This window comes from Schistocerca piceifrons, chromosome 7 (genome assembly GCF_021461385.2).
Source record: "Schistocerca piceifrons isolate TAMUIC-IGC-003096 chromosome 7, iqSchPice1.1, whole genome shotgun sequence".
NCBI classification, from domain to species: domain Eukaryota; kingdom Metazoa; phylum Arthropoda; class Insecta; order Orthoptera; family Acrididae; genus Schistocerca; species Schistocerca piceifrons.
In genome coordinates, this window is record NC_060144.1 from 355,100,527 (window position 1) to 355,120,109 (window position 19,583).

Consider the following 19,583-nt stretch of genomic DNA (forward strand, 5'->3'; position numbering starts at 1 on the left):
TTAAACTTGACGTTATAACAGTATATACATTTCGTCATTTCACTTTCAGCTCTCGTCAAAATTTGTGCAAGTCATTGCTTCACTTTATCCGTGGTGAACCAGCAGAGCGTCAGTTACTGGCAAATTGTACTGACCAAGATTCAGGATGGGGAAATGAACCTGATCAGTTACTGCTTGCCATGCAACATCAGGATGAAAGAGCAGAGGTACCTAACAAATTGTGATTTCATTGTAAATAAGAATTGTGATGTAATAATAAGTTATACTAAGTTAGAAGTTAATAGTTGATTAAATTTCTTTCCTTTGTTTCAGTTAAGGCTATCAGCACTGAGCAAAGTGATGGATATTCTAATTGTAAATGAAGGAAAGGAGGGTGATGATGATTTTTCATTCTTCCTGAGTTATGTAAGTATAAACTGTAAAGTATATGTATCCTCAGCATGAAGGCTGATTTGAACACCACAGTGCTTTTCTAGGAACAAACCTATTGGAAATATTATTTCCTTCTCTTACCTTCCCCTGACCTCTTGTACATGGCCTATCCAACCAGCCGTAGGGGAACATAAAATGCAATATAGATTCTGAACCTACGGGTAATTTGGTCATTATTCACATTAACAAATAATTGCCAAAGAAGATAGAAGTTATAATTGGCAGGTAAAATGCTATGAACAACCAATCACTTAACCCCTGACCTTTGTATCTGTAGTCCTAGATTTGCCTACTTATGAGAGGTCCCCAGTGGTGGAATCAACTCTATGAAACCACCTGTGTGGTGATGTAGTGCTTTACAGACTGGTTGCATGATGTAATGGATAGGGTAAGACCTTCACATACAGAAGGTCATGAGTTTGAATCTAGTCAGGTGCTTCAAATTTATCTTATTTTTAAATTTTTCTAGAAGTGATTTTGATCATTATTTTTGTTCAATTAATTTGTGTAAATGTGACTTTTTTATTTCTGTTCCTTTGTCACAATATTTTAATTATCATATCAACTTCTTCATTTGCTCTCATTTTTCTTTCTGTCATTCTAAATCTTTATTCATATGATTTTAACTAATTTGATGTATTAATTTTGATATAATTTCTTTCATTTTATCATGCTATCTTTTCGTCCATGTTATTGCATTCTGTCGTTACAAGCAGGGCAAACTGTCGTTTGACTGTTAGAACCTGCATGTACTTAATCGATGGAATCACACTACACAAAAACTCCTTCGAACAGTATTAACATTAGCTTTATTGATCACAGCTGCTGGAGACAGCGAAGAATACATGGACTGCTTGATCATTCCAAGCTTGCAGTTGAAAATAACTTAACATGCAGGGAACAAAAATATCTGCATTATCTTGTAACTATGCATGAACTGACTACCAGCATGGGAGATACAAAACTATAAAAAAGCATAATCAAAGAATAACAAAAACAAAACACAGTGCCTCTGGCGGCTCGCGCGAAATGTTTGGCAGTGTGATTGTTTCTAAACAGATGCAACTGACACACATGATAGAACACTGTGTAACTACACGATGTCACCACATCAGCCACCATGGTGGAAGCAGAGCGTTATTCCAAATAGTGGGCTGGAAAATGGGTGCACCATCTGGATCTTAAGGTATGTGTTGGTAGGTCTGCTGGCATCTGTGACGGTGGTGATGAGGCAGCTGTTGGGTGAGGCTGTAGTCTTGGAAGCTCTGATATTTCTGCTTCTTGGCAGACATAAGCTGGTCGGTCTGTAGAAACAGTAGTCTCCTTTCCAGCAATTGAAATGTCCACTGTCTTCTCTTCCCTTGTGACTATGAGGTCGGGTCCTGTATATGGCAGCTGCAATGAGAATCTGATGTCTTCTATGTGTAACATGACGTGTGAACAGGTTTTCAAGTCTTGACGCATGAAGCTGGTAGCTGCACCTTGTCTGTGAGGCTGGTGTGTGTGAATTTGGTCCACGTGCTCTCGCAGTTGGTGTAGGAATTCTGGTCGATCATTCCTTGGTTGTGACAGAGCGTTTGTTTCCATGAATTTTCCTAGAAGCCTCAATGTCTCACCCTACACCAGTTCCTCCAAAGAAGTGTCTAGATTTTGGTTTGGAAGTGTTTCTGAGGCTAAGTAGTACCTTGGGAAGAGCCTTGATACATTCTTTGTCATGACACATTAGTGCTGCCTTAATTGAGTGATGCCATCTGTTGATCATCCAATTACTGGCTGGTTAACAGCACGATGTTTGTTGGTGAATTGTGCCACAAAACTTTGTGAGTTGTCTGAATAGATCAGATTCAAATTGCTGCCCTCTGTCTGTCGTCATGTATATCTGACAGCTAAAGCATGCCACACAATATGACATGAAAGTGAAAGTCAGAGCTTCTGCTGTAATTTTGTCCACTGATGCAGCTTCTGGCCAGCAGGTGTAATGCTCTATCATTGTAAGTATGTAACGTTGGCCATCAGACGATAGCAGTAAGCCAACAACATTGATGTGGATGTGATTGAAACAGGCCATCTTTCTGTATAGGTGACCACACATAGCAATTCGTCACTAGGCAGGTTGTTGATCAAATACCAGGGTGGCACAAGTAATGTAGCATATAGAAGACATCCCTTCTTAAGGTAATTGGTAGGAATGGCCATTGTTTCAATGTGGTCATGTCACAGTACAGCTTGACATCGCTCCCTGGAATTTCAATAAGTTGCAGATCCAACACCCATGTTCTGCTGGTAACAGTCCATGTAGGGCTTGATCTAATTGTTGAGCAGCAGCAAGTTTGACATAATCAGTCATGCTAGTAATGCTTCATACCTGAGACAAACAATCGGCCACCACACTGTCGATGCCAGAGATGTGCCAGAAGTCTGTGCTGAATTGTGAGATGAACATTAGCTGATTGTCTCACCTAGGTGAACAGTTTGTATTTTTCTGGTGAAAGGCGTAAGTTAGCGGTTTGTGATTGGTGTAGATAACAAAGTCTCTAGCTTTCAGTTGAGGTCTGAACTATTTGACAAACTCATAAACAGCCAAAAGTTCTCTGTTGTAGGCACTCTACAGCTTTTGAGTGGGTGCTGGTTTGCACGAAAAAAAACGTGAGTGTTTGCCATGTGTCACTACATCATTGTTGCAACGTTGTACCAATTGCCATATGGCTAGCATCAACCACTAATGCCAAACGTGCAGTAGTGCAGCATCTGCGATGCTATTTTTGGCCACTTCAAACACCACACACGTGGTATCAGTCCACGTTATACTTGAGTTACCATTTTCTTTGGGCCAGTGAGCGCTGCAATTAACGGTTTCTTGTAACTTGGCAGAGTGCTGCAAGTGACAGCGATAAAAATTAAACATACCGAGGAATCAACGCAATTCCTAGGTCGTATTTGGGTATGAAATTCATAAGATTGCTTCCACCTTGTCTGGCAGTAGTAGTGATCCCGCTGCTATCCTGTGTCTTAGGAAATCCACTTGGGGCTGGCCAAACACACTTTTGGTGGTACTCAGGATGATGTCATAGTGTTACAACCTCCTAAACACTTCCATTAAATACTGCTGATGTTGCTCTGCCGATGAAGAAAAAACTAAAGTATCGTCCAGGTAAGCAAAAGCGAAAGTTAGGCCCTGTAGCACAAAGTCCATTGACAAGTGTTGCCATGTTTGAGCAGCATTCCTGAGTCCAGAAGTCACAAATTTGCTCTCAAACAGGCCAAAAGGTGTGATTATTACTGTCTTGGGAATGTCTTGTTCAGCTACAGTGGTCTGTGTACACTTTTGCACAGTCCAGGATGATAAAAATAGCTGCACTACTCAATGCATAGTTACAGTCACATAACAATGGCACTGATTATCTGTCCACTATTGTTCTGGCATTCAGGGCTCTATAGTCACCACAAGTCTGCCATGCTCCACCCTTTCTTGGGACCAAATGTAGTGGTGAGAACCAGGGGCTGTTGGAAGGCCACATTATACCTTCACGAATCATACTGTCGATCTCTGCTTTCACAATTTTAAGACGATCTGGAGGCAAACTTCATGGTCTGCAAGATATGGGTGGTCTGCAAGATATAGGTGGTCTGCAAGATATGGGTGGTCTGCAAGATATGGGTGGTCTGCAAGATATGGGTGGTCTGCAAGATATGGGAGGACCGTAGATCATCTCTATGTAGTGGACAGTGTCACGCGTTACCTCCTTAGACACTCCAGGGGGTCGTGTCAGAGCTGGAAATCCATTCAGCAACTCCACGTAGTCAATGTCTACCACCTGTATTACTTTGGTAGTATGAACGGCTGCATTCCACCAAAATCCGGACGCTGTTAAGGCTATGATGCTGTCAACTAGGCATGAGTACTTCATGTCCAGCAGTAGATTGTAATGGACAAGGAAGTCTGCTCCAATGATAGGTTTGGCGATGTCTGCCACGGTAAATCCCAAGTGAAGTCTCGTCGTAATCCCAGGTCTAGATTCAAGCACAGGGTGCCATACATTGTTATGAATGAGTTGCTTGCAGCAGTGGGTGGTCACTTCATGTGCGACATAATCCATGGGTAAATGGACAAATTGCACCCATTGTCTATTAAATATTTCCAGCCGGACTGCTGATCACTAACAAAGAGGCACAGAGACACCGATTGACAATCAGAGGAGGCGCCTACTTCTGACCTCTGTTCAGTTGCAGAAGAGATTGTCGATGACCTGCTGTGTGAGCATCGGCGGTATCGATTCCAGCTTCTGTCATTGCTCGGGTCATGTCGAGATAACAGTTCACTGATCTGCTGGGTCAATAGATGTACCTCAGGTGCCAGGAAGGTGTAATCTGCATGTGAAACAGTTGGTGTTGTGCTAGCGTACTGCGCAGTGACTACGCTGACAGAAGTACTACGCAGTGACTGTGGTGACAGAAGCCGGTGTCAATGTGTCCTGGATTTTATTGGGCAACTGCGCTAAATGCCCGAGTATGTGTCAGACTCTAACCCTATATTTGCTTTGACAGATGGTGGTAAACAACTGCTCCATATTGTGTGCAATAAGCTTCCGGAATGATTCCCATGTTTGCTTTGCTTCTTATGTGCCACAAGTATTGTGAAGGCTTTCTGTCTCTGTTATCTCCCTGAGTGAGAACTGGACAGATTCACACTCCCTGCAGTGCTGATATTTGCCGGATAAATTCTGCTGTAAGTCATTCATAGGAGTTAGCCTCTGGTGGCGAGGTAATTATATCTTGCTCTTCTGTGGCATACTGGTAATCTAATTGGCTTACTACCAGCGCAAACTTGGTAGTGCCTGCCAAAATTCCAGAATAAAAAAACCTGGCCTCCACCTGTGCAAACCACAAAGCTGGATTGTGTGGCCAGAAAGGTGGTAGTCTTACACCCAATCGTGACACAGTGGGGTTCACATGAGTCATTTTGCAAATCTCTCCTGTAAATGGTCATTAATCCATTGATACTACGCAGGTATATCATGTTGGGATCACCACTTTGTTGTTACAAGCTGGGAATACTGTTGTTCGATTATTAGAACCTGAGTGTACTTAATTGACAGAACCACATTGCACAAAAACTCCTTCAAACTCCTTATGGGATATATCCTTCAAACTCCTTATGGGAGTGTAGGAAATATTGTAGGGAAAGTTCCCACCTATGCAATTCAGAAAAGCTGGTGTTGGTGGAGAGGATCCATATGGCACAGGCTGTGAAGCAGTCATTGAAATGAAGGATGTCATGTTTGCAGCATGCTCAGCAACTGGTTGGTCCACTTTTTCTTGGCCACAGTTTGTCGATAGCCATTCATGTGGACCGACAGCTTGTTGCTAGTGATGCCCACATAGAATGCAGCAAAGTGGTTGCACCTTAGCTTGTAGATTACGTGATTGGTTTCACAGGTAGCCCTGCTTTTGATGGGGTAGGTGATGTTTGTGACCGGGCTGTAGTGGGTGGTGGTTGGAGGATGTATGGGACAGGTTTGGCATCTAGGTCTATTACAGAGGTATGAACCATGATATATGGGTTTGGGAGCAGGGGTTGTGTAGGGATGGATGAGTGTATTGTGTCATTTTGGTGGATGACAGAATACCACTATGGGAGGTGTGAGAAGGATAGTGGGCACGGTGTTTCTCATTTCAGGGCATGACGAGAGGTAGTCGAAACCCTGGCAGAGAATGTAATTCAGTTCCACCAGTCCTGGATGGTAGTGAGTGTGGTGTCACCGCCACACACCACACTTGCTAGGTGGTAGCCTTTAAATCGGCCGCGGTCCATTAGTATACGTCGGACCCGCGTGTCGCCACTGTCAGTGATTGCAGACCGAGCGCCGCCACACGGCAGGTCTAGAGAGACGTCCTGGCACTCTCCCCAGTTGTACAGCAGAGTTTGCCAGAGATGGATCACTGACAATTATGCTCTCATTTGCGGAGGCGATAGTTAGCATAGCCTTCAGCTACGTCATTTGCTATGACCTAGCAAGGCGCCATTACCTGTTAATATTGAAATTATAAAACATGTACCATCAAGAGCAATGTTCTCCAATTATGGATTAAAGTTAAGTATTACATCAACTACGTACTTTATTTGCTACTATTAATTCCCTTAACTGTTCCAGACCGCATGCCAATCTGCGTGAGCTTAAAAGCGTGCATTTCGGCCTTCTTTAGCAACACGGTGTTGGCACTTCTGCCAACACTTCAGTGAGTTACAAGGGAATGCTCTTTTGTGGCCAGACAGTGGGACATTGGGAGGTGGTGGGAGACCAGAAAGATAAGCCACAGGAGATTTGTTTTTTACCAGATTGGGAGGATAATTATTGTTTGTGAAGGCTTCAGTGAGACCCTCAGTATATTTCGAGAGGGACCGCTCGTCATTGCAGATGTAACAACCACGAGTGGCTAGGATGTATGGAAGGGACTTCTTAGTATGGAATGGATGGCAGCTGTCGAAGTGGAGGTATTGCCGATGGTTAGTAGGTTTGATATAGACAGAGGTAGTGATGTAGCCATCTTTGAGGTGGAGGTAAACGTCTAGGAATGTGGCTTGTTGGGTTGAGTAGGACCAGGTGAAGCAACTGGGTGAGAAGTTGCTGAGGTTCTGGAGGAATGTGGATAGGGTGTCCTCCCCCTCGATGCAGATCGCAAAGATGTCATCAGTGAATCCGAACCATATGAGGGGTTTAGGATTCTGGGTGTATAGGAAGGATTCCTCTAGATGGCTCATGAATAGGTTGGCATAGGATGGTGTCATGCGGGTGCCCACAGCTATACCTCGTATTTGTTTGTAGGTAGTGCCTCCAAAGGAGAAGTATTTGTGGGTTAGGACAAAGTTGGTCATGGTGACTAGGAAGGAGGTTGATGGTTTGGAACCCATCAGGCGTTGAAGGTAGTGTTAAATATCAGTAATGCCGTGGGTGTTAGGGATGTTAGCGTAAAGGGAGGTGGGATCAGTAGTGGTGAGCAGGGCACCGTATGTTAAATGGAAGGTGCTGTGGAGAGTTGGTAGAGGAAATGGTTGATATCTTTTATATAGGATGATAGGTTCCAGGTAATAGGTTGATGGTGTTGGTCTACGAGAGCAGAGAGTTTTTCAGTGGGGTCACAGTAGCTGGCCCCAGTGGGGTGTCCTGTGTGGTTGGGTTTATATATTTTAGGAAGCATGTAGAAGGTAAGAGTGTGGAGAGTGGTAGGAGTGAGCAGAGAGGTGGACTCCAGGGATGGATTCTGGGATGGGCCTAAGGATTTGAGTAGTGACTGGAGGTCCTGCTGGTTTTCTGGAATGGGGTGACTGTGGCAAGGTTTGTAGGTGGAAGTATCTGACAGCTAGGGGAGTCCTTCTCCCAGGTAATCCTTGTGGTACAAAACAACAGTGGTGGAGGTTTTGTCTGCAGGTAGGATTATAAGGTTGGGATCAGTTTTTAGATGGTATACTACAGTTATTTGTGTGTGTGTGTGTGTGTGTGTGTAGTCTATTTTTGATGAAGGCCTTATGGGCTGAAAGCTGTATTTGTGACAGTCTTTTTGTTGTGCCTATCTGTGACTCAACATCTTTGCTGTATGGTGAGTAGCAACTTTCCTTTTCATGATATTGTATTTTCTTTTGGTTTGTTGGAATGCATCTGAAACTTAAAACCTACGTGAGCGCTTTCTTGGCCAGAGTTTTATGTTGATCCCAGCTCCTCTGCCAGATACCAGCAGCTATGTTTCATCTTTCAACTGAGTAAAGTTTGTGACCTGATTCCTTAATATCTTCAGAAAGAAAACATTTTACATCTAAAGACAGAAATGGAAACAATTAATTTTATTTGTTGACACACAAATTTTAACTTCATGGGCCCTCATCTCAACAGAGAGGGCACTTGCAATATCATCATTACACTTGTGCCTGCACCACAGATGAAGCAATATTCAAAGAGGGCACTAAACTCAAGAGAGAGCACTCTTGCAGCAGTAACCCACGCGCATGCACCTCCATGCCAATTTGTACTATAAAGTTAGCAATGTTCACTATGAATCACCACTGTAAAACACTTACGTGAATATAGCTGTATGATTGTAAGCCGTAATATCATTGCAAGATGTTGTAGTGTAATTGGGTAGATAAAAAACCTACTCCCTAAGCAGTGGCACACACTCATAAGAAAAGAGGTTTTGCTTCTGCAAACTTTCAGAGCCAGTGGCTCCTTCTGGCAGAAGGGCTGAAGGGGAAGGAACAGGGGTGAAGGAAAAGGACTGAGAGGCTTAGGAAAAGGGGTGGAGTTTGGAAAAGTCACCCAAAACCTCATGTCAAAGGATGCAATGGGGAGGAAAGACTGATTATTGGGGGCTGCACCAGATGAGTTTTGAAAGGCTGAGAGCTTAAAGGTGGAAGACAGGGTTACTATGCAAGGCAGAGATTACTGCTAAAACATTGTGCATGAGATAATATGAGCGAAAAGCTAAGTGCATTGTATATGATAAAGGTGGGAGGGGGCGGCGAAAAGTAGACAGGTCATAAAATGAAAGATGTAGAAAACTAAAATGGATCGAAGAAAGGAGTAGTCAGTGTGAAGAAATGCTTAGATGGAAGAAACTAATGTAATTGGAGGCCAGGTGGGTGGCGAGAACCAAGGGCATGTTGTAGTGCAAGTTCCCATGTCCGGAGTTCTTAGTAACTGATGACTGGGGGAAGAAACCAGGTGGCACATGTGGTGAAACAGGCACCAAGGTCATGACTATCATGAGTATTCTCTGCCACAGGATATTGTGTGTTGCTTATATAAACATTCTTCCCGTGCATCCTAAATGATAACCTGGCCTTAATTTACATCAGTTTCTTCCATCTCATCATTTCTTCACAGTAACTACTCCTTTCTTAGCTCCATTTATTTTTCAGAACTCCACAGTTGGGAACTAGCACTACAACATGTCCTCAGTTCTTGCCACCCACCTGGCCTTAATTTACATCAGTTTCTTCCATCTCAGCATTTCTTCACAGTAACTACTCCTTCGCTCCATTTATTTTTCAGAACTCCACAGTTGGGAACTAGCACTAAAACATGTCCTCGGTTCTTGCCAGCCACCTTGCCTTTCATTTTATGACCTGTCTGTTTTTCGTCATCCCTCTCCCACCTCTGTTACATACAGTGCACGTAGCTTTTCACCCTTATTAATACATGCTTGATGGTAACCTCTGTCTTGCATATTAGCCCTGTGTTCCACCTTCAAGCTCTCAAGCTTTCAAATCTTGTCTGATGCAGTCCCAAAAGATCAGTCTTTTCTTCCCATCCCATATTTAAATCTCCCTTGACCTGAGGTTTTCAGTGACTTTTCTGAACTCTACCCCTTTTCCGAAACCTCTCAGTCCTTTTCCTTCACCTCTCTTTTTTATCTTCAATTTTTCTGCCAAAAGAAGCAGCCACTAGCTCTGAAAGCTTCCATAAGTAAAATATCTTTTTTTTTATGTGTGTGTTCTCCTGCTGCCACTTGGTGAGTAGATTTCTTTTATCTATACAGTTACATTATATTGTCAAAAATTGATAATTTTCATTGTAAGATGTTGACACCATTTGGCTGCAATCATGAAGCCTCATACTCATTAGTCTTGCCTTATAAATCAAAATACAAATTTGATAATCTCATGTTTATTCCACTTCCATACATATTTGGATAAATAAATTTCTCATTGTTACTTTACATAATTCTCCATTCAGAACTTTGTGTTGGAAGCTCTACCATTATATTTTTGTCTTTGAGGTCTCCCCAGGAACTACTTTATACGGACATTTAAATAAATAATTTATGAACAAAAGACAACAACTCACTGAATACTTGAGTCATAAACGAAACTGAGGTCTTTCGTAGTTTTCAGATGAATCCTCCTTCAGATCTTTAAATTTCACATACCTTGCATAATTCGTTCCAGAGTCATACTCGTATTGCAAAACACTCTTTAAGTGAATCAATTTATCCCATATAAACTAATGTTAAATACGATAATGGGTTCCATGCAGATAAAGTACTAGAAGTTTTATCTGCCATTTATTAGAAGAAAATTATACAAACAGTATTATGTATTTTATTATTCATGATACACAACTAATTCTTTTTTACTAGGAAGCTTTGCATAGTCCTTTGTTTCTGTTGATACTTCAATACTTGGCAAAAATGATACACAGCATTATCGTCAAATAAATTTGTAGCGCGCATGTCCACTGCTTTATTGGGGTAATGATTTTCAGTGTACAATGCAACCGATTCCCATGCTGTCATCACTTCTCTTATTGTGCCAGAAGATTGCTGCTTTGCTGTTACCACCTCCTCCTCTGAAGAAGAAGAAGGAGAAGAACTCCTCTCCACAACTTACTGCTGTGAAACACACTGCAACTCCTAAAGCTCACTATTGTTCACTTCTTAGTTGTGATCTTTCACAAGCTCATCAGTATCATTATTATCCACTTCCAGTCCCATGCTCGTGGCCAGAGAGGCACTTTCGTTGACTAAAGACTGCACAGGCACTGCCTCAGAGTAACATTCGACAATGTACTCCAGTCAAAGCTTCTTTCAAGCAGATGTGAGAGTTCTAGCAGTAACCCCTTCCCATGCCTTTTCAGTCATCTTGATGCAGGCAACGATGTTGAAGTAATATTTCCAAAACTCTCTGAGAGTGAGATTAGTAGCTTCAGTAAACTCAAAGCAATGCTCAAAGATTGCTTTAGGATAGAACTTCTTAAAGTTGGAAATAATCTGCTTTTCTGTGGGCTAGAGTAACAAATTGGTGTTGGTAGGGAGAAATTGGATCTCGATGAATTGAAATTCTTCAAGGAGATGGTCTTGTAGGCCTGGAGAATGGGCAGGAGTGTTGTCCATAACAAGCAAAAATGGAATGGCATATTCGTCTCAAGAAAATATTTTTTTCACCGAAGGACCAAATGCTTTGTTGATCCAATCACAAAAAAAAAAAAAGATTATGTGTCGCCCAAGCCTTGTTGTTGGACTTCCGCATCACATTTAACCTGCTCTTCTGGACTGTACACTTCTTGAAGGCTCATGGAGTTTCTGAATGGTAAACAAACAGCCAGTTGATATTCAAATCACCGCCTGCATTGGCACAGAATAGCAGTGTGAGATGGTCTGTCATTACTTGTGACCCGGCAATGCATTCGCCTCTGCTGTTATAAAGGTACGCTTTGGCATGTGTTTCCACAATAGACCCATCTCATCACAATTAAAAACCTATTTCAGCAGATAACCCTCAAAATCTACGAGCATCTTGAAGTTGCTGATTGTCAGCTGCCTTTGTGTAAGAGCTGGCTGCTTCACAGTGCTTCACACTGTGGATGCCAGTTTTTCTTTTTAACTTCTTGAACCACCTCCGGCTTCCCTTAGACTTCCTTCGGCCGCTGATGACCCTGGTGTCTTCTTAACAAGGTTGCCGAGAATCATTCTTGCCTTCTCACAAATGATGTTCTTGTTAACAGTGTCACCTTGCAATTCCTTCCATTTAGCCATATAAACTGACATCGTCCAGAATATGAAACCGTTGCTTAGGTTCTCTTATCACTCCCTTTGAAGTGCCTGTTTCCTTAATCTTGTCCTTGTTCTTGCAGTTAGTGCAAATAGTTGATGTGACCGATTACATGATCATGCTAAATAAGCAACACTCACACTGATTTTCAGTGATTTTATGTTTCATTTCTAAGATCATTTCCTTTCTCTTATGGTCATTTGCTTGCGGCTTTAGCCTTGGGAACATTTCTATGAAGGTTATTAAAATTTGCACACAAAGAAACACTGTGTGAACATAAGTTTAGAAAAAATGTGTGATCACAAGCTACACTAAGATGGTAGCAGAAAGAGCGCTAAACCCAGACTGCAGTACGTACTAAAGACATTGTTCATACACTGCTGCTGACAATGAAAGGTCTTCATATTGTTGAACATTTCTCCCGCTGCACGCAAATGGCTCGTGACATCACACTAAATCATCGTAACTCATTATGCAAAACATTGCTCATTAAGCAAGTCTTTTTTTACAATTTGTTTTGTTTGCTATGCAAATTGTGCAGTGTGGGAGGTGTTTGTTAAGTGAGGTTCAACTGTACATCTGTACGGCTACATTCTCGTAGCTGACTACATTGTCTTCTGACCAACTTCATGTTACGTAGTAGTGTTATAAGACATATATTAATTTGCTGTGTACATCAAATGGATTAATTAAAATTGAACAAAAACGAATCACAGTATATGGCTCAAGCTTCATGCACAAATCACAATTTTACTGAGAAATTTAAAAATTTCCCGACATGAAGATTGTTCTGTAAAGCTCTGGACAAACTGCCAGATGTTACTAACAATCTGCCAGTGTATTGTGAGGCAGAGTTGTGTCACCATCTACAGCTACATACTGATGAAAGTACTGTGAGCTCTCCTGTTTAAAATCTTGTACCCATTTGCTACTGTCCAGGCATTGCTAGAGCACATGTTGGTCTGTTGCAAGTCTGTGCACTGCTGTGAGTGCTCTCCATTTTTGCACAGTAAAATTGCAGGACCTGCCCTACTATGTAGAGTACAAAGTCTTTCTGTAACAGGACTCCATGCATTATCTAACTGGAAACTGCCTTCCCGATTGATGGGATGGATATGTGTGTGCGCGTGCGCGAGAGTGTATACCTGTGTCCCCCCACTCCCGGCATTGGAATGACTCCTTACCCTTAAAACCCACATCCTTTTGTCTTTCCTTCTCCTTCCCTCTTTCCTGGTGAAGCAACCTTGGGTTACGAAAGCTTAAAATTTGTGTGTTTTTTATTGTGTCTATCAACATACCATCGCTTTCTCGTTTCGTAAATTACAGCATCTTTGTGTGTGTGTGTGTGTGTGTGTGTGTGTGTGTGTGTGTGTGTGTGTGTGACACATTCTTGAGTACTAAACATGTGTCTGGAATACCCACATGTTGGATGAAAGGAAGACACTGAAGCAATTCAGAAGCATGCTGCTAGATCTGTTGCCTGTTACTATTCTTCCCTCCCCTCTGGGGACACCCATTTGAATTCACAATGCATCTCCATAACACTCATGTGTTGATCAAACCTATTGGCAACAGATCTAGCAGCATGCCTCTGAATTGCTTCAATGTCTTCCTTTCATCCAACCTGTGGGTATCCCAGACATGTTTAGTACTCAAGAATGGGTCACATAGGTGTTCTAAATGCAGTCTCCTTTATAAACGAGCTACAATTTCCTAAAATTCTCCCAATAACCCAAAGGTGACCATTCGCCTTTCCTACTATCATTCTTTCATGCACTTTCCATTTCATGTCACTTTGCAACATTACACCTGGATATTTAATCGACATTACTGTGTCAAACAACACTATACTAATGCTCTATTCAAATTTTACAGGATTGTGTTTCCTACTAGCCCGTCTTAACTTACATTTTTTTCCATTTAGAACAAGCTACTATTCATCACACCAACCAGAAATTCTGTGCAAGTCATCTTGTATTCTCCTACAGTCACTTAACAGTGTCACCTTCCTGTACATCCCAAAGTCACCAGCAGACAGCTAAAAATTGCAACTCACCCTGGCAATCAGTTTGTTTATGTACATAGATAATAAGACCAGTCCTTTTGCATTTTCCTGGAGCACTCCTGTTACCATTGTCTCTGATGAACACACTCCATTGAAGACATCATACAGTGTTATAGTACTTAAGAAGACTTCGTATCACTCTCAAACCTGGACACCTAATCCATACATTCGGACTTTCGTTAACAGTTTGCTGTGGGACACTGTGTCAAACACTTTCTGAAAACCTAGATATATGGTATCTACCTGTTGTCCTCCATCCATGATTTGCAGGATATCGTGTGAGAAAAGAGACAGCTGAGTGTGGCTTAAATGATGCTTTCTAAATCCATGCTGTGTTGTGGACTGAAGCTTTTCTGTCACAAGAAAACTGATTATATTTGAACTCATAATATGTTGGAGAATTCTGTAGCAAACCGATGTTAAGTATATCAGTCTGTAATTATGCAGGTCCATTCTTTTATCCTTCTCATATGTAGGGGGCACCTGTGCTTTTTTCCAGTCACTTGGGACTTTGCACTGGGTGAGAGATTCACGATAAATACAATGTAAGTAAGGGACCAGTGCCGAAGAGTAATGCCTGTGACGTAATTAGGATTCCATCCAAACCTGGCACCTTATTTGTTTGCAACTATTTCAGTTGCTTCTGTCCCAGGGGTGCGATGGTTAATCAATGGAATGTCTGTATGATCTTCTTGTGATCTTCGTCATCTTCATCATATTCTTCTTCTTTTTCTTCTTCTACGTGATCAGGCCCAGTGAACCGCATGCTGCTACAAGTTTCCTCCTCCATTGTATTCTGTCCATTGCTGCTATCTGCCGTCTGTCCACATCTGTTGATGCTTGGTTTAAATCTTCATGGAGGCCATCCCTCCAACGTGTCTCACTGGAGTCTCTTTATTTCTGTAGGTGTGAAATGCAGGAGCTTCCGAGGTCATCTGTGATCTTCGATCCAGGCCACATGGCCGGCGCAATGCATTCGTTTGGCTTTGACAGTTCCTGCGATATTGTGCGGCTGGTATAATTCCTGGAGCTCTTGGTTGTGTCTGATCCTCCATTCCCCTGTGTCGCATCCAGAACCAGACCGAAGATCTTCCAAAGCACTTTTCTCTCAAAAATGAGGAGCTAATGGAAGTCCTGTTTCCAGATACTCCATGTCTCACAGCCATATAGAACAACAGGCTGGATCACAGTTTTGTGTAGTCGAATCTTGAATTTTCTGGAGAGATATCTGGACCGATGCAGTTGTGCTAGGCTGTGGTAAGACAAGTTTCCTGCTTGTATTTTGGCATTCATCTGTGCTTCACATGACGAGTTCTCAGTGAAAAGTGCCCCTAGGTATTTAAATTCATGCATTCTCTTGTAGGACTGGTTTCCCACCTGCAGTGATTGTAGATGACGAGAAGTCTAACTTTGACCACGCGTCATAACGAGGTACTGTGTCTTGGCTCCGTTTATGTTTAGCCCAAATTTTGCTGGCAGCCTCCTTTAGTGCTCTGGTCATTTGCTCCAACTCCTCTTCAAACCTATAGAGTAAACAGATGTCATCTGCATAGGCTAAGTATGCCAGTCTCTTTCCTTCAATTTCCATCCCTTTGTTCTCTTGGAAGGTCTCACGTATGATCTTTTCGAGGGCACAGTTGAACAGGATATGGGACAACCCATCTCTTTGTCTGAGTCCTGTCACAATTTCAGATTCCTCAGTGAAGCGATTTACCATCTTCACCTTTGCACATGTTTCACTCAGACAGATCTTTATCAGATTTATGAGTTTCTCTGCCATTGCAAACTCCCTTAAACAGCTGAGCAGGCTCATGCAATGTATAGAATTATAGGACATCTTAAAATCAATCTTGTGAGAATGATTTCTTAAACACAGAATTTTTAACTTCAGCATTCCTTTTGCTGTCTTCTGTTGCCACACCAGACTGGTCAAAGAGTGACAGGATATAAGCCTTTCTCCCATGTAGCATTTTATGTAGAACTAAAATTTTCTCAGGTTTTCAGCAAGATCTATCACTAAGGTATGATGGAGGAAGTTGGTGTATGCTTCACACAGTGATCTTCTTACAGACACAATTAGTGCTACAAAATTTTGCATGTTGCTTATTTGCGCATTCCTTTTTGAACCGTTAGTGCAACCAACTCTGCTTTTTCAGCATTTTCCTAGTCTGATGAAAGACAATAAAAGAAAAATTATGGCCCATTTTTCAAACTTTTGGAACTCTTGTTATCAATCAGCCGGTGGAAATATGACTGACTGAACCCTCTATTAATTAGGATGTTGATTTCCAGTTAGATAGTGCTGGGAATAATGTCATAGAAAAACTTTGTCCTCTATGCAGCCAGTGTAGTTTGCAATTTTACTGCATGAAGGTTGAGGACATGCTTAACAGCACACAGACTTGCAGGAGACACTTCTGTGCTCTATCGGTGCATGTTGAATAACAAATGGGTATAGTGAGAATGTACTTAATTCATTAGATAATGAAGTAGAGGCTACTGGCATTTTCTGTGATGTATAAAAAGCCTTTGACTTTGTGAATCACAGTGTTCTCTTGAGTAAATTAAATTATTATAGTGTCAGTGCTGCAAAATAGTTAGAGTCTTACATAACTAACAGGAAACAAATGGTGTTGTTCGAAATACCTGTGGAGTAAGCAATCAGTCTTCATCTGATTGGAAATTAATTAAATGCGGTGTTCCTCGAGGTTCCATCTAGGGTCCTTTGCTTTTTCTTGTGTGCATTAATTATCTCTTGTCTGTTACATTGCCAGATGCTAAATTTGTTTTGTTTGCAGATGATACAAAAATTGCAATAAGTAGCAAGTCAAGTACAGATTTAGAAATGGTCACTAATCAAAATTTCACTGACATTAATAAATAGTTTAAAGATAATTCACTGTCATTAGACTTCGAAAAGACTAACTATATGCAGCTCAGAACCGGTAAGAGATTTCCTTCCAGCGTGTGTACAATATATAAAGACATACAGATTGAAGAAATTGACGGTGTTGAATTCCTATGATTACAACCTGATAATATATTCAGTTGGGAAGGGCAGAATTGGTGAAGCACCCAAACAAGTTTGTATTTGCAGTGAGAATGATATCAGATGTAGGAGATACAAATATAAAAACTTGCATACTTTGCTTACTTTCATTCTATTATGTCAAGTGGGATCATATTCTGGGGTAACACATCAAACTGAGCAAAAGTTTTTAGTGTGCAGAAGTTTGTAATAAGAATCATTTGTGGTGTAAATTCGAGAACATCTTGTAGAAACCTGTTCAAGGAACTTGGTATTCGAACTACTGCTTCTCAGAATATTTATTCTTTGATGAAATTTGTTTCAAGTAATATGTGTCTATTTCCAACCAATGGCTCATTACATTGTATCAATACTAAGAATAAGAACAATCTACAGAAAGACCTAAAATCATTTACCTTGGTCTGAAAAGAGGTCCATTATTCAGGAACACTCATTTTCAATAAATTGTCACCAACCATTAAAAACTGGTGTTCAGATAAAGTACAGTTTAAACAGTTTGAAAGACTTTTTGATAGGTAACTCCTCCTTCTCTATAGATGAATATCTTAACAGGGACTATTAGAACAGCTTAAGTAAAAGTGTTTGTTAGATTTCAGTTTTGACAGCATTTGGTCACAACAATCAAGATTAGGTATTTTGCGGATGACAAATTTATTAAAAATTCATAACAACGTTTCATTACGATAGCGTATTAATTCTGTAAATATTAGCAGATCCAGTTTACTATAATGTATTCACATATTTTGACAAATGATGAAGGTAGTGAGTATTATATTCAATTGTTTTACGTTTTTATGTTATACTTTCTGATTAGTTCCACAGAAATGAGAATCATCTCATTTTTGGGTCTGTAGAATGAAAACTGAATCTAATCTAGTCTAATCTATGCAAGCAGCAGCTTATTTTGAAATTGGAGATCTCAGTGTACCTTTACTAGTATATATTGGAAGATGGCCAGTAGAATGTGTGCCAAAATATTGCTGCAGTAAGTTAGTGACATCAGCACTTTGCCTAAAGTTTCATGGAGCACAGTTTTACTGTTTGTGAATTTCCTATATTGGTTGTAGGAAATCAGCACTTTCTAGTGACCTACCCAATCCTCTGTGCAACATCAGTCTTTCGTAACCTCCTGAATCTGCTATGTCACATCTTGAGTTCTAGTTCATCCATGTTGCTAGAAACCTCAAACAATAAGTTGTGCGTTGTTGTCCCATTGTATGTCTTTCTCAGAAACAACTATGGACTAGAATACAGACACTTACAAACTTTCAGAATGACCCTCACATTTGTGCTGTGCATGTATATTGTTTTTATTACCTTCCTCATACTTGGTTGTGAATGACTCCTTACCCTCTCCCTTAAAACCCACATCCTTTTGTCTTTCCCTCTCCTTCCCTCTTTCCTGATGAGGCAACAGTTTGTTGCGAAAGCTTGAATTTTGTGTGTATGTTTGTGTGTCTGTCGACCTGCCAGTGCTTTCGTTCGGTAAGTCACCTCATCTTTGTTTTTTTTATATATATATATATATATATAATAGAGGGAAACATTCCACGTGGGAAAAATATATCTAAAAAGAAAGATGATGAAACTTACCAAACAAAAGCGCTGGCAGGTCGATAGACACACAAGCAAACACAAACATACACACAAAATTCTAGCTTTCGCAACCAATGGTTGCCTCGTCAGGAAAGAGGGAAGGAGAAGGAAAGACAAAAGGATATGGGTCTTAAGGGAGAGGGCAAGGAGTCACTCCAATCCCGGGAGCGGAAAGACTCACCTTAGGGGGAAAAAAGGACAGGTACACACTCGCACACACACATGTCTGCTTGTGTCTGTGTATGTGTGGATGGATGTGTGTGTGTGTGCGAGTGTGTACCTGTCCTTTTTTCCCCCTAAGGTGAGTCTTTCCGCTCCCGGGATTGGAGTGACTCCTTGCCCTCTCCCTTAAGACCCATATCCTTTTGTCTTTCCTTCTCCTTCCCTCTTTCCTGACGAGGCAACCATTGGTTGCGAAAGCTAGAATTTTGTGTGTATGTTTGTGTTTGCTTGTGTGTCTATCGACCTGCCAGCGCTTTTGTTTGGTAAGTTTCATCATCTTTCTTTTGAGATATATATATATATATATATATATATATATATAAGATTTTAGTAGTTAATGAGATATGCAGTTTTCCCTTGGCATTACTTTTATTCCCATGTTTAAATAGGCATGGTGCAAGTGGACAGATTAGAGAGATGGAGTGGTACAATATCTTGGCAACAGTCCACTTTGTCATTATCAAGTATAATGGTGTGCTGATGTGAGAATCATATTTAATAGAGTATCAGAGAATGGTGGCTAACTGCTGACATTTAAAATCAAGGTATGTGACACAAATAAGGTGAACTACAAAACTACAAACATAATAAATAGAAAAGTGATGAAGAATTCAAGAAGTGTTTGTGAAACACGAAACGGCAAGGTGTACACATCATCATTGGTGTCAGTAAAAATT

The 19,583-nt window shown here is 41.1% G+C and overlaps 1 protein-coding gene across 1 annotated transcript in view; it reads left to right on the forward strand.

Annotated features, from left to right (window-relative positions):
* Positions 1-19,583, forward strand: part of LOC124804616 (probable E3 ubiquitin-protein ligase HERC1) — a 790,356-nt gene that overhangs the window by 277,862 nt on the left and 492,911 nt on the right. Inside the window, exons 21-22 of the mRNA XM_047264817.1 lie at positions 50-206; positions 313-405. Of these exons, the coding sequence (XP_047120773.1) occupies positions 50-206; positions 313-405 (250 nt within the window). The remainder of the gene's footprint in view (positions 1-49; positions 207-312; positions 406-19,583) is intronic.